This window comes from Epinephelus moara, chromosome 24, assembly GCF_006386435.1.
Source record: "Epinephelus moara isolate mb chromosome 24, YSFRI_EMoa_1.0, whole genome shotgun sequence".
Classification (NCBI taxonomy): Eukaryota; Metazoa; Chordata; class Actinopteri; order Perciformes; family Serranidae; genus Epinephelus; species Epinephelus moara.
In genome coordinates this window covers 43461605-43477555 of record NC_065529.1, presented here as the reverse complement: position 1 = coordinate 43477555, position 15951 = coordinate 43461605, and the positions used below count along the sequence as shown (strand labels likewise).

Below are 15951 nucleotides of genomic sequence, written 5' to 3'. Positions count from 1 at the left end.
TATCTTTAGTGCTTTGTTAGTGCACCTCTCATTGTGGTGACCTTTAATCTGCTGAGATGAAATGTGTTTTGCCTGATCTGAATTGAAAATAAGACAGTGTGGTCTCAGCTGAGGCGGGGCTCTCTCAACTGTGTCTGTCTCTGCTCTGCCCTGATTGGCTGGTTCATCATTCTGTCAGGGGGGCTTAAAGACGGTGGGCTGATTAAAGTAGATTACGAGGGGCAGAGAGGGGAGTGTGTGTGTGCTGGCATCACACTCTGGTCATCACAGCGATGGCTTCACCATGGAAACACTGCTGCATCCACCTCCTCCTCTCCCTCCTCGTCCTCCAGCCGCAGTCGTCTGTCTGCCTGCACCGACAGCCTGCTGACAGGTAGGTGAGGACATGGAGAGACAGGGAGACACAGACGATGCTTATCTTGATGATTGTTGTTTCTGACCTCTCGTGTCTGTCTAATCTTTGACTCTTGAAGCGGTCAGCTCAAAGATTACTGATGCTTCTCTGCTGTGAGCCCCTCCAGGATCTGTAGGTCATTTCATTGACTGTGTTTATTATTTCTTTAAAGCTGCATTAGATTATTTTTTGAATTGAGTCATTGGGAGCAGAGGAATGAGCTGAAAACCCGACATCTAACATAGCCTTATGAAGCAGCTGTGGTAAATGTGTTAGCATCAGCAGACACAGAGCAACATGATCATCCCACTGCAGTTGTGTTTGTGTCTATCTGATGAATGTGAGTCTAATATCGACTCTCTGTTAGCTCTGATTTTGGTCTGCACCAACTCCTGAGGGAAATATCTGTCTCTTTCGCTGCCAAATGTTCCACTTTGTTCTCTAACTGTGTCAGTCTGCTGTTTTCTGCTGAGCAGGTGGCGTACAGTGGGGTTATCACATGATGCTGACGAGATGATGAGACTAGCCCAGACAGTAAATGTGGCTAGAAAGAGGCTAAAAATGCTGTGTGAATCTGCAGAGTTGATGAGAATATTCTCAGTGGGCTGTACACTGAACCAGATCTGTACAGTCAGCGAAAACTGGACTGGATACAAACCAGTATCCCCAGTTTCATTTTAGCACATCTGATTTTTATGCAGGTGTTTGTGTCATGTTGCAAACCTCAAGTTAACATTCCCATTTTTTGTTAAGTCTAACCCTGATTTCCCCCGAACTTCATCCCAGCTGGACACTAGTGTCGTCAGATGGTGATGTTTGCTTGGATTTAGGTTGACAACATCTAATGCCAACGTCAATTTGACATTGAAAACTGACGACAGATGTTGATATTTTGTTGGTCTAAAGTTGTGTTGTTAAGTGCCCAAAATCCAATATCTTCCAAACGTCTCATGCCAATGTCATCTTAACATAGAATAATGACATTTAATCGTGAGGTATGGAGAACAAGACCCATTGTGTGCACAACGTCATAATGCTAACATCCAATCAACGTGAAATTCTAATATTGTTAGACACTTAAAATATCATCAACCCAATTTTCATTTCAACAAAACATTAACATCTGTCCGATGTAAGAGTCCTACATCTCTCTGACGTCACATTGACGCCCAGTGCCAGCTGGTTGCCTCACTAACCATGCCTCAACCATTTATTTGCCGTAGCTATTGTCTTTCCCAAATCTTAACCACATTAGTGTAGCAGATATCATACAAAGTAAGAACTGTATAAACACTGGCATTGGACCTAAAAAAATCTGCATATCAACGTTCTTGTCAATACTGTTGTCACAAACAAAACACAAGTTGTATGATAGTGTTGCTGTGTGTCTGCTGGATGTGTAGACAGGAATCTGTTTGTGGTGTGTCATTTTTTACAGTGTGCAGCTGCTGATGGTAAAAGCAGGGAGAGCTGCAAAATCTCGTTTTGGCCGATATCCACCCCATCCTTCATGACCTCAGTGTGTGTGTGTGTGCGTGTGTGTGTTGGTATGATTATGTAATCAGTGCAATCCCACAATCCACAGTCCTGCGCTCTGACTCGATAAACAAGGGGAGCTAAACCCATTTTTTGGCTGTCAGTGCGTCGGGGTGGATTTGATGACTCCTGTTCTAAACAAAGCACATTTTTAATACGATTAGTTTGTGCTGGGAAAATGTGAAAAGCATTTTATTCTACATTTACTGAGAGGCAGAACTCCCTGAATGAGCGTGCACTGGGCTCATTTAAATTAGACTGAGTGATTATTTTATTTTGTATCAGCCTACATTCTCCTCTCTATGTAGACACAACAGTTTTGTTTTGACTTTTGACAGACATACATGGATATACTTCAGATTTCTGTTATGTTTGACATCCCTTCAACATACTACATGTTGAAATGTCAACTATTTTTAGTGCTGTATTCTGTTAGGGGCCAGTTATACTTAAAAGTGGGGATGGACATAGATCGCAGATTTTTCATACATTTGATTTTTGACATGGCATGTTCTCTCCGTGTCAGCGTGGGTTTTCTCCAGGTACTCCAGCTTCCTCCCACAGTCCAAAGACATGCAGGTTAATTGGTGACTCTAAATTGTCCGTAGGTGTGAATGTGAGTGTGAATGGTTGTCTGTCTGTCAACAGGTGTACCCTGCCTCTTGCCCAGTGTCAGCTGGGATAGGCTCCAGCCCCCCCTGCGACGTCTAACAAGATAAGAGGTTACAAAAAATGAATGAATAGTTATGTTTAGGCACTGGCAGCATTTGGTTAAAGTCAGGGAAAGATTGTGGTGTTGGTTTAATACAGAAAAGCTTTTGTCACCTAAACCAGTGGTTCCTAACCTGGGGGTCATGATTTTGCATGGTGGTGTCCATCTTAAGGCGACTTCCATGATCCAGCCCTGTTCCGTTCTTAGCACATGGCCTAGCCATCTCAAACCTCTGTGTATGATTTCCTCTGTGATGCTCCGGCTACCTGCTTTCTTGTACAGTTGAAGGTTGGAGATTTTTGTGCATTGAATATAATATGATATATCTATGTCACACAGTCAGGGGTCATCGATTTATTCAATAATCGAAAAAGGGGTACCTTAAGGGAAAAGGTTGGGAACCACTAAACCACAGGTGGGATTCAGGAAGTGAAGCCCAGACTCTGGTGTCAGGAGACATGACCTTATATCTATTTTCTCAATCATCTTCTTACAGTGAGTGGGAGGGTCCAACATCAACACACACTGTCTGCTAAAGTAAAAACAGTTTTTTATAAAAAAACAACAACTTTCTTTTTGCTACCTGAGTTTCCGTCTGTGTAATGTGGGTCAGAGTGGGTCCTCTCAGTAACAGTACATCTCTGTTCCAGACTGATCACTCTGTCTGTAACGTTTAACTCTAATCCACCGGGTGGACGACTGGGTCACTAGACTAACAAGATGGATTCTGGGTAGTTGAAACCTCACAGGTTCATTGCCTGCTCACCCTCCTTCTCTCCTCTGTTCCTAACTTTCATCATTTGTATCTGTTTCAGGGGATTTATATTTCATATTTTCAATTACTGTATATCACTTGTAACTATAGTTCTCAGCTCTAAATGTGCATGAGTTATTAATTTGGCTTTAATGAGACACAATTCTGTTTTATGCATCAAGGACAAGATGTTTTAATGCTATGTTTGACATTTCTTTTTGTTGTGGTTTCTTAACTGTTTTTAAAAGTTTGAACTGAGGTAACTTTTATGGTTTTGTCACTATTATATTTATTTAAATCTTTAATCTGAATCAGACAGCTCTTTTGCTGTGGATGGTAACTATTAGCTTGTCAGTGTAATTTATGTTTTCCCATAATAACACATCACCATACTATCACATGATAATAAGTTAGAATAATATTTTGATGTGTGATTGTAAATTTGTCTTGACAAAACGCTGACTAGTAATCTAACTACTAATACCTACAATATTTTTACAACTGAAAAAAATGCTCATAAATACAAACTTGAATCATTAATAAAACAAATCAAGCAACTAGAATGAGAACTGATGAAAAAAGTACAACTGAGAAATGAAAAGACTGGTAAAAAGAAATATCAAAAAAGGACATTTATATTGCAGATTTATGAACATAATATATAGAAACATTTATTAAATATGTCCCCTGAAAATGCTGAATAAAAATAAAATAAAATATTTCATAAAAAAGAGAGAATCAATTAAATGAAAACAGAAGATGCTGTGTGAGACGAAAAAAAAAGATGATAAACATTAAGATTATTATTATTTATTAATCTTCCTGTCACTTCTGTTCACAGTGCTGTTACCTCTCCAGTCCATGGTAAGTAACATCTACCGATCTGTCAAAAATATATACCCCACCCTCCCCGTCAGGTGCATCTTTCTGCCTTCACAATGTGACCTTTTCAGGATCTAAAAAAAGTCTTTGTTTTATTTAGGTGACAGTGCGTGTTTTGCCTAAGTTTTTAGAGCTGTGTATTTGCTGAAGGTGCTTAAAAATATACACTTTAAAACCTTTGTGTGACTTGTTTTATGAAATGAAACAATTCATCCTGTTATTTACTGTCTCTCCAGATGAAGGGAGGACACAGAGTGATGGAGGGATGTGGATGGAGGAGAGTTTACCTGCAGACCAACCGTCCAGACAACTGCAGGTAAACTCTGAGTGGAGAACAATCGTTCAAGTAGAAGTACCAGTACTATTTTTATTTATTTAGTTCGTTGTTTTTGCATTCAGCATTGAGTAGCCCAACAATAGGCAAGTCAGTATTGACACAGTGACAGAGAGGGAGGGAAGAAAGAAGGAATGAAGTATAAAAGAAAGGAAAGAAATATGGTTTGAGGAGGATGTTATGGTGATGCAGGTGATAACATTCATATACAAATAAGATAAGAATGGAAACAAGAGCTCTCCATCAGCCAGGTATTGGTTGATTCAGTCAGAAGTTTCTCCTCAATATTTATTTGTAATAATAACAGCATATAAACATGTGTTTTACAAATAAAAACAAGATATGTGAACTGCCAGAAAGCCCCAGGTGCCTCCAGGTGTTCAGGTGTTTAATACATAGGCACTGTGGTGTTTCATGTGATAAAAAACATAACGTCATGTTTCTCCCTGTGTGTTGCCTCCTCTTCAGTCTCCAGATGTGTCTCGGAGGAAATTACTACAGACGCCAGGAGCTTCAGTTCCCTTTCCTCCCCTCAAGGTGGGGTTTTCTCCAGACGATTAACCAGCTACTGTAACCACAGTTTATAAGTTTAAGTTTATTTAGCAGTTAAGACAGTTAACTGACAGACAGTTTTTCAGTCATGGGGAACTTTTTTAATTTATTATTTATTATGTTTTCAGTCGTGGGAACTTTTTTTTTAAATTTTTATTTATATATTTGTTTTCAGTCATGAGGAACATTTTTGCTTATTATTCCATTTTATTTTTAACATAAGATCGATGTTTGCAGGGCAAAAATGAAACGCTGCTTGTGTCAGGATTATCCCATATAATTTTACAATTGATAACCTCAGTTAGCAAGTTAGTTAGGTGTTAGCAATCATGCACTAGGTGTATTTTTTAACTTTAAAATGAACGGTCCCCATCTTTGCGTATCTGGAAATGTTGCTGTTTGTAGAAAAATACAAGTTTTCCAACAGTAGGATTATAGTAGTCTGTAGCTGTAGTTTATGGTATCAGCATGATTACAGTATACATTTATAACACATACAAAGTACCACTTTAAAACACCTCCTCTTCAACAGTTTATGACTGTAAAAAGTTGATATTGGAGTTTTACTGGGTCCCAGGTGTTGTCCAATGGGGAGCCGTGCATCCTGTTCCAGGCCAGGAAACTCTCTCTCCGCTATGACAAGCAGAGGCAGCTGGACCTGACGGAGAGAGCCTTCTCTCCACAGAAACCTGTCGACACCAGCCAGTCTGTCTGCCGCCAGGACAAGGCCACGTATGTGCACCTGTCTGTCTGAGTGACACCTCTGTATACCTTTATGTACACAAAGCTTTAAAAGCATCAAAAAATATTCACAATTTAACTTTGTTTTCTGATGTTAATGGGAGAAACAACTCATGATAGAGCTCAAAGAGATACCCCTCCTTCTCAGACAAAAAATAACAAAGTCCAAAAACCAGATTATCGTCCAGTTTACACAGAACACTCCTCATACTGTATGTGAAAGAAAAATGCTAATGAGAAAATCCATCAGCAGTCCCTAATGTTTTCCAGGTCCAAAAGACAACATTAACACACAACCTCAAGTGTTTTACCACTGAGGCTACAGCTGACCCTCTGTCTGTGTGTCTGTCTGTCTGTCTGTCTTCACCAGGCTTGTCATGAGGTTTGGAGATGTGGAGGACTTGAGAGGCCTGTCAATCAGGTCAGTCTATTCATAACAAAATCTGCTCACAGCACCACTAGAGGTCAAAACTCCACATGATACCTTTAAGACAAAAATGTCTGCAGCCATGCTAGTGCCACCTGAAATGTTTAATATAAAGTTTGGCCTGACTGTGTCCTCTCGTCCTTCTGCTGTCAGACTGCAGATGTCCAACACTTTCTACGAGTCTGCAGGTCAGTGGTGGTTCTCGGTGGACAGCGTCTCTCTGCTCTACAACTCCTCTGAAGAGGCTGTCTTCAACGCCAGCGATGTGTACGCTCCGGCCTCCTCCTCCTACCTCTGCCCGCATGTAAGCAGCCTGCAACGCTACAGCGCCCTGCTGCTGCCCAGTTCTGACCGCGCCCGCCGCTGGACCATCACCTTCATTAACTTCCAGGTACCTGTTTGTTTACCCAGTTGTTTTCAGCTAAAAAACCTCTATAAACTCACTGTACTCAGCAGCAAGCCACAGACAGACACAGTTGGAGACTAGCTGGTGAACATAGTGGAGCATTTAGCAGCTGAGGAGACAGATATTTTCCGCAGGAGTTGGTTGAAACAAAAAGAGAGAATGATGGGCTAAGGTTCATCAGGTGGGCACAAACAAGACTCCAAATAAATGATCATGTTCTGTTACTGGATGTGCAAATAAGCAACTGTTTGATAACAAGTTTTCTGTGTCAACTTAAAGGTCCACTGTGTAAGATTTAGGGGGGTTTAGTGGCATCTAGTGGTGAGGATTGCAGATTGCAACCAGCTGAAACTTTTTGAAGGATCCTTGACATTGGAACAGTCCTTAGATGGGATTTTATGATGTAGCCTCCCTGAAATTCAGCCATGTAAGGATCCTTGCTTGACTTTGAGAAGCACCCAGAGTTTGGTTTGTCCCTTGTAGAAACATGGCAGTGCAATATGGCAGAGTCTGTGGAGGAGGTCCCACTCGCTATGTAAATATAAACAGCTCATTCTAAGGTAACAAAAACACAATGATTCTTATTTCCATGTGATAAACACTGAAGAAAATATGCTTCTCATACTATGTTCCATTTCTGCCACTATATCCCCCTGAATCTTACACACTGGACCTTTAAAAGATGATTATACGTCAATTCTTGGTTCACACACCTTGTTGCAGCTTTCCCCATGTGGCCAAAAAGTCACCTATGGCAGGTTTAAACAACATAGTTTTATTTATTTAATTCAATACCTGCACTGACCTTAAAATGTTTGTTTGGATTTGAACTCTTTATGTTTTTCTTATGCACGTTGAGGATTTCTTTCACTTTATACTTCTGTAAGGATGAATGCCGACATATTTCAATTTTAGCCATCACATCATGAATTCTATCTCCTTAGTTATCTTCAAAATGTCTCTGTCCCCTCCTCAGATTGAGGCGTTCAATGTCACCACCGGTAAATTTTCTCCTGCCAGCGTCTGCACCACCATCCTGACGCCGGCCATCCTGATGGGCCTCATCACATCCCTCATCCTGCTGCTGGTCCTGGCCTACGCCCTGCACATGGTCATCCACCTGAAACACATCGAGCACGACGACGAGCACAAGGCCGACGTCTACTTCCCCCAAAGCCCTGAACCGTCTGAACACTGCTGTGTGGAAAACGAGGCTGAGAAAAATATTCTGTACTGTAGCCAAGAAGGTCATTAGAGACTGTTAACACCTGTCAACACTTCAGAGAGACACACCGCTGATTTGAGGCTGACCGCCGGCACCAAACCCCTGGTGTGGTGGTAAACTTTCAGCTCAGGATTACATTTTTTAAATATATATTTCTAGTGTTTTTTTTTAATTTGCCTGTTAGTGTATTTCTTTATAATAAATGTATTAAAAATATAAATTAAAAAAAAACACATTTTGTTTTACTCTGTTTCTCTCTATATAGTATTTGGTTATTTTCCTGTCTGTGATTAATTCAGTATTTGTTGTTATGGAGATGAGCGCATTAGGCCATCTCAGATTTATTGTCAGATGTAGTACTCGACTAAATTAATGCTGCATCCACCCTCCGATGCAGTTGGTGATGCTAGTTGTTAGTCACTCGGACTAGTCGGCCTCATCATGTGCACACAAGTGGAAAATGGTAAATGATTAAAATCTAATATTTTATTTTGTTTAATTTTTTTATGTAACCTTTATTTAACCAGAAAAAAATTCTTAAGATTAAAAATCTAACTTTTTCAAGGTTTTTTTTCAACATGCAGCAACATAAATCACAGACAGACAACACAGAACAAAAATACAAAATAAAAAATACACAGCTCTGAAACACCCTGCCTCTTTTTACAAGAACAGAGTTTATTTTTTCATTGCACCCATTTTCATTTCACATTGTCCTTTCATCAAAATATGTTGATATAATTGGCCTTTAGTGTAAAGACAGCCAATCACATAATCGGCTTTGCTAGAATTAAAAAAAATATGAGCTATAATAAACTCTGTTATTTTGAAAAAATACAGGATAAACTTCATTTTATAATACTGAGCGTAGCTTTAAAGCTATATTGATTACTTTATGATTTTATTATATGTAATGTCTGCACTCAGCGTGTGATTATTTCAGAATTTCAATATTAAAAGATTTTCTATTCGTTAAAAGCGCGGTTGAAAATAAGACACTATAAAGCATAGAGAGAGAGAGAGAGAGAGAGAGAGAGAGAGAGTAGAAATATAAAACATAAAATCAAGAGATTAAAAGAATACTAGATATATGTAATTAATAGAGGAAATTAAATTATGACGATATCATGTTGAACAGTTTGGTGTAATGTCCATTCTGTCCGGAGGGTGGCAGTAATTCGCGCACAAGCGTTGAAGCAGCCATGTTTAGTAGACGAAGAAGACGCTCAGCCTGACTTCAGGAGAAAGTACTGACAGATAATGTACCAACTTTTGTAAATATAAACAAAAATACGCGTTGTGTAAAGCAGCGATTTTATTTCAGAAGGCTGTGTGTTGTTTACGTTTAAATCAGATCGCTGGAGGGTGAATTAAAGTCGCCATTTTGCCGGTTTTCTCCTCGGGTTAGCATTGTGGCTAACAGGTGAAGCTAGCTGTGCGGGAGTTGGGACCACGCTCCCCTGCAGCTGACTACCCACACCGGTCCGGCGTGGTTTAATGTTGACGTGACCGGTGTAATTTAATGTCAGTGTAGTTTAGTCCTGCTGCCATCTTCCTGTCGCCGGGGACTTCATGTTTAACCACCTCTCCGCAGCTCTCACATTGCTCCCCCGCCGCTTGCTCACCGCCTCAGCAAGGACTCTGACCGGAGCCTGCCGCCTCCTCGGCAGGATGGAGCCGGCTGTGGTGAGGTGTCTCCCCGGGGAGCCCAAACTCACCATCTCCTTCTGTCTGGACGGCATCAACAAACAAATGCTGAGGGACCAGGACGAGGCGCTGGGCAAAGTCCTGGCCCGGATCTCCAACGGCATCGCCAAGAGCCAAGGGAAGGCGAAGAAGTCGAAGAAGAAGAAGGGACAGCAGCCGTGCGAGACCCCGGAGCCCACCGTGGTGAGGCTGTGCTATGATGGGGAAGAGGTGCTGGACACGGTGCTGAACTCGGAGGCGTGGCAGGACGGAGCCGTGCTGCACGTGGGAGATGTCAAATACTCGGTGCGGAGGAACGCTCCCACTTTCACCAGTGCTCAGCTCCCAGTGTCTCTGCTGGCAGGATTCCCAGTCTGTCCCAATCTGGAGATAGAGTTTGGGAACCTCCAGGACTGCGAGTACACGTGGTATAAAGAAAGTACCCCAAACACAAGGTAATTACACTGACAGAGGAGGTCTTATTAGCAGTGTATGCAGTTTCTTGCAATCCAGTACAACAGCCCTGCAGTAAATCCAGTGCCTGTGTGAAGCTTACAGTCTGGAGAGGAGCAACAGCCAAACGCTGGTTAAATATGCAAGTGGCTGCAAGATTTATTTCAATGACCAGCCAAAAACCAAAAGTAATGTAATGATAACTGATTTCTGGAAGCAGGTGGACAAAATTGATCATTTCCAACCCTGCTTACAATGCTAACTTTTTGTTGACAGTGGGTCAGAAGAGTTCATTCATTTCTGGAGTCTGTAGGCATGGATGGTGTTGTGTTTGACTGCAGTATGTTCAGAGGTTTTTCTCATAATCTGCCCACCTAATGCGTGTAGATAGATACCAGACAGCATGTTTGTTTATTGTTCATCATCACTTGAGTAGTAGACAGTGCATAATATCTGTTTTTCTTAAGTCTTTCTAATTTTTTAATTAAAGCACGATTGATAAATTAGCCAGGATGATACATGGGCCGATAGTTTATCACACATATTTCAGAATTAGCCTTTTTCAATCAATTATTTGTGCACATATAAGGAACTTGACTCTGGTTTTAAGTTGCTCTCAGTGCACACATTTCCAAGAACAATTTATAGGAGGGTAGAAATTGACATACAGCTAAAAATAAGGACAGGTAACTAAAAGCTGAAAAAATAGAGGTAAAAATAAACTAAGAACTATTACGTCCATATACTACAAGTTGGTGAAAAAGAGAATAAAAATAATCATATATCAGTATCAGTAAATAGGTGGGTCAATAAATAACAGCAGTGCAGAGACATTTCCAGCTTTTTTCTGTTTGACGTCACCGATAATTGAATATATTTGGACTAGTTGTCGACCAAAGCAAGACACTTGAAGCAGAGCCTGACTGATAGATCTGAATGGCTGATATTATTGAAGGATTTTTGTTTATGAAATATATATGTGTTGGTGTATGTTGGCTGATAAGTAACAAGAAAGAAGTACATAAAAGATTATATTTGAGGTTACCTATAAACTGTCTTTCCATACATAATTTGTTCACCAGAGAGCACTGGCAGGTTTATTGTTACACTGTAAAAAGTCCTGCAAGGCATATATTTTTCATTAAGTGAATTTAAGGGATCCATGTTAAAAATACTTCTTTACTTAATATATTTTTGTAGAAAACAAATACACGTATCAGCCGATATATATCATCCTCATTTTTGGCTCTCAGATATCACCTTTGTCCTTATATTTTTCTCTTTCTTGTCTTGTAGCTCTGAAGCTGCTGGAGAAGTTCCAGATCAGGACGGCAGTTGGACTGAGGTAGGATGTGGAAGAGTCCACATCCCGTCCAATCAGGACATCGGCTGCAGGCTCAAACTGCGCTGTACACCCAAGGATGGAGAACGCAGTGGTCTCGCCAAGGAGCTGGTCTCTGTGGGAACTGTGGAGGCAGGACCAGGCGTGTGCACGTTCGACAACCGACACGCGTACACAGTGAAAGAGGCGGAGTGGCCGGCTGTGAGGGTGGTGTCGTACAACATCCTCGCTGATATCTACGCCCAGACAGAACTGTCCAAGACGGTGCTTTACCCATACTGCCCCCAGTACGCCCTGCAGCTGGATTACAGACAGAACCTGATCAAGAAGGAGCTGGCCGGATACAACGCTGACATCATCTGTCTGCAGGAGGTCGACAAAGGTAATTGGTGCAGGAACGACTAGTTGCTATAAAAGTTAGTGTCCATCTTTTCTGTAAAGAACCACCAGCTGGTGGATATGTGATATCTGACTGTCTTCATGTTCCCTGGACTCTTCAGGGGTGTTTGTGGACAGTCTGACTCCAGCTCTGGATGCCTTCGGTCTGGATGGTGTTTTCAGGATCAAGGAGAAGCAGCATGAAGGGCTGGCCACTTTCTACCGCAGGTCAGGTCTGCCAGCAGCCAGAATCTGAAGAAAATGTCTTCTGTGTTTTTTCAGTGGTTTTTTTTTGGGCGCTCAGGATGCGATGAAGTCGTCTTTCTTAGAGCACAGGAGTGACGATGGGCCTTTATGTCATGGGTAGGCCTGACTGGCATTTAAAATGTTTTGATACCAAAGCAAATAGGACATGTGAGTTTTCTAATACTTAAAACTGGGGTAGGTGGTTTAAGTTTGGCTTCACTGGGCAAAAATCCCATGGTAACATTTGAGCATATTGTACTACAAATTGACAGAGAGAAAACCAGACTTCTGCACCTCCTCTTGGCTCTGTTTTCACGTTTTAGAAAATCTTCCCTCGTGACAGGAGACCTAACAAACAGACTTATCAACAGGGTCAAACATTCCTCCTCACTGAGCTAAAAGTTTCTGTCCCTGCCTTGCTCAGAGTTGCTCTGAGAATTTTCCTGAATCACTCCCAAGCTAAGACTCCTTGCTAGAGAGGTTTAGGATAAGTTAGGACCTTTCTGAGAGTGTTCAGAAGTCCCCTGGACTTAACATGTCGACAGCTGCAGGTCTAAACAGCTGCTGATGTAGGTTTCCTCTCCTGTAGGTGGAGCAGGCTGGCAGGTGTAGAACTGGTGTGATGGTTACTGAACAGGTCCCTCAGGTGTAAAATCTGCAGCCTGATAAATGTGAGACAGCACAGGTCGGGCTATGCTCAATCAGAACTAGTTCATTTGATGTGTTGTTTGATGATTGGAACTCAAAATGGATTGTAGATCATTAAAGCTGATCATCACACAGGAACAGACCAGAGCTCTCTTTTCTTTCACAGCCCGACACTGTTTCTATATGGTAATAAACCTTGTCAATCCAGGAATAAGTCATATCATTTAAACATGACATCATATTCTCTTTTAGGTCAAAGTTTCAGCTGCTGAGCTCCCATGACATCGTGCTGAGTGAGGCATTGACCTCTGACCCCATTCATTCTACGCTGCTGGAGAGAGTTTCTGCTAACAGTGCCCTAATGGACTTAATAGTGAAGAGGTCCACCGCCCTGCAGGTACCGCTGTTCACCTGCTTTACCAACTGAGAGCCCTATGAGAGAGGAGCTAACTGGGCTCTGGGAGATTGTGTTGGGTGTTTTTACTATTTTGTGACATTTAATAGGCTTATTGATGAATCAAAAAATAAATATATAACAGACAGAATAATTGATAATGAAAGAAGTGGTTAGTTGCAGCCCCGGTGTTGTAAACCCTCAGTCTTTGGCTTTGTGAATCTGTGTTGTGACACTCGATTCTCCTGACTGATTTCTCTGCAGGTCAGTGTGCTCGAGGACCTGAATAAACCAGGCAGGAAGGTCTGTGTGGCCAACACTCACCTATACTGGCACCCGAAAGGTAAAACAACTCATCCCTCTGTATGAACACACCTGAGTCACTGATACAGGAGAGCAGAGTGATGATCTGTACCCTTCACTTCTAAAAACTGAATTCATTTCCTTTGAAGGAGGGAACATTCGCTTGGTCCACATGGGCGTGGCTCTGCAACACCTGAGTCATGTGATCAGCGAAGTCGCACCTGGAGCCCCTCTGGTCTTTTGTGGGGACTTCAACTCCACCCCTAACTCAGGTAACTCCATAACTAAAGGCAAGACCACAGTAGCACTATGCACTGGCAGTATTCACTTTGTCTTTCATTAACCTCAGCTGAAGCAACTGATGTTAAAAATACTTTTCCTGTTTGATGAAGATGTATTTATCTCCTCTTCCTGTCCACAGGTGTGTTCCAGCTGCTCAGTGAGGCGGTGGTTCCTCTGCAGCATGCAGACTGGAGCAGCTCAGGGCCGGAGGAATCCTGCAGCATGGAGCTGCTCTCTGCCTTCCCCCCTCTGCTGAGCGCCTGCAGCCAGCCGGCTTACACAAACTACGTGGGAGGATTTCACGGCTGTCTGGACTACATCTTCATACAGCCTGACAGCATGCAGGTACTAATACTGACACTGATGCTGCTAGTACTGGGACTGCTGCTGCCAATACTCTTACTGCGACTGATGCTACTTTGTGCTGACAGACCAATGTGGCTTAAACCTAAAACAGGAGTTAGGTATATTCTCGATTGAAATGTGACTGGACTGCCCAAAGTCAGTCTGAACACAACAAAAGGTCGGTCTCAAAATCATCTGCAGAAGGAGGAATATTTCTCTGTGCTCACCAGAAATCGTTCAGTCAATTTGTGACATCGCAACTAGTTTGGAAACCAACTGTCGTTCAATATGTGGCTGACTCAAGCGTGATGTAGTAACATGAAGCCTCCAGTACGCAATAGACTGAGAATGGACTTTTCAGTAAAGTAGGAGGAACCTTTTGTCCCGTACATAGACTGTATAAAATAATGGACATAGCCACCAAAATGTCACCCACTGGTTTGTTGGTTCCACTTTCAGAGCCTTGAGTCTGGCACTTTGGCCGTCACCATCTTTCTTTTTGAATCCAGAAGTGTCCATATTTGGACAAGAGACTGTAGCTAACTGTAAAGCTAGCTGCTAGCTTAGTTAGCAAAGTGCATTTGCAGCAATGGTTAACTGTGATAATGCTAATTTTTACAAGCAAAAAACAATCTTTATACCATAAAACAAAAATGTACTTTGAGGAAAAGCCGAATATCCGACTCCTTAGAGGGTCTTTAAGTACAACTAAACGCTGAAGAAAACTTTTATAGTTATAATTAACTTTCATGAACTGAAAACATACTGAAATAGTGATAGATAACATGCTGCTGTGTGTGTTTCTGTGCAGGTGGAGCAGGTGATTCCTCTGCCCAGCCACCAGGAGGTCACCACCTACGAGGCTCTGCCCAGCGTGGCTCATCCCTCTGACCACATCGCCCTGATCTGTGATGTGCGCTGGAACCTCTGACCTCAGACCAAAAGACACTAAAGAACCAGGCTGTCATTTTCTCCTTCAAATACATTTAAATGTTAGATTTCTTTATACTTGAATGAAATCCGAGCATGGAAACGTGTTCCTGCAGGTTTACTGGATATATTTACTGAAAGACTGTTTTAAATCACTAAATTAAATGCTGTGTGCAGTTCATGTTGTATTATTTAAAGTACAATAATTAATTTCAATCACTGATATTCAGTGTTTGGGTTGTTACTGCATTATGCTTTTTATTTTTCTTGAAATAATTATTTGGTTGGGACATAAAATACAGAAAAGGAAGCTGCACTTCTGCGCCATACTAGGTTGATAATTATTGGTAATCTGAGCTCATGTTACCAACAGAATAAACTCACTCACCCTCTAAAACAGCTGTTAGGACACTGGTGTCAATACCCAGTGACATGGGTAATAAAGAAACATTAATATTTTAATAAAAGTGTTTATTATTACTTTTACATCACATTAATTTTGGCCCAACAAGTTGCTCAATGGTCCAGTTTTTTTTAAAATAAGGTTTGGGTCTACAGCACTGAAGTCCACGCATTAATTAGATTTTTAACTCATTCATGTGCATTCTGTTTTCTTTTTCTTTCTTTTTTTCAAGTATATTTATTGACTTCTTTTTACAAACTGTATCGAACAGCTCAGCACAACATTGGTCTACTCTTTAGATAAGAATTCAAAACAGCAATACAATCCATAGGTGCAGTGTCTATAAGTCAATCAAGCAAAATGTTTGCAAGTGTTGAAGCCACAGTATTGTTTCAGAAACTGAGGTACGGAGTCCATATTTTAATGAGTCGTCCCTTTGTGGAGTGAATCAAACAGGTCAGGTATTCAAGAGGAAAACGCTCAATGATTATCTTGTGCCAGTTTGTCACTTATCCATGACAAAAAGGTGTCTTCCTCACAGCATATGCAAGAATATCCTACAATCTGCTAGAGCAACC

The 15951-nt window shown here is 41.4% G+C and overlaps 2 protein-coding genes across 3 annotated transcripts; both read left to right on the top strand.

Moving 5' to 3' along the window:
- Positions 1–216: 216 nt before the first annotated feature.
- atp6ap1la (ATPase H+ transporting accessory protein 1 like a) lies at positions 217–8156 on the top strand. Of its 2 annotated transcripts, none has more exons than XM_050038521.1 (8): positions 217–373; positions 4238–4260; positions 4515–4594; positions 5081–5149; positions 5742–5896; positions 6276–6326; positions 6486–6723; positions 7715–8156. In XM_050038521.1, exons 1-8 carry the CDS (start codon positions 273–275, stop codon positions 7991–7993), a joined length of 996 nt encoding a protein of 331 aa, XP_049894478.1. In that variant the 5' UTR covers positions 217–272; the 3' UTR covers positions 7994–8156. The 2 variants fall into 2 exon arrangements, with proteins under 2 accessions (XP_049894478.1, XP_049894479.1); XM_050038522.1 differs by having other exon boundaries at positions 254–377.
- A 984-nt stretch (positions 8157–9140) lies between these two features.
- On the top strand, positions 9141–15149 carry pde12 (phosphodiesterase 12). The gene is made up of 8 exons (XM_050038909.1): positions 9141–10104; positions 11399–11826; positions 11945–12050; positions 12969–13113; positions 13375–13453; positions 13563–13685; positions 13835–14040; positions 14852–15149. Exons 1-8 carry the CDS (start codon positions 9536–9538, stop codon positions 14969–14971), a joined length of 1776 nt encoding a protein of 591 aa, XP_049894866.1. The 5' UTR covers positions 9141–9535; the 3' UTR covers positions 14972–15149.
- Positions 15150–15951: the final 802 nt, after the last annotated feature.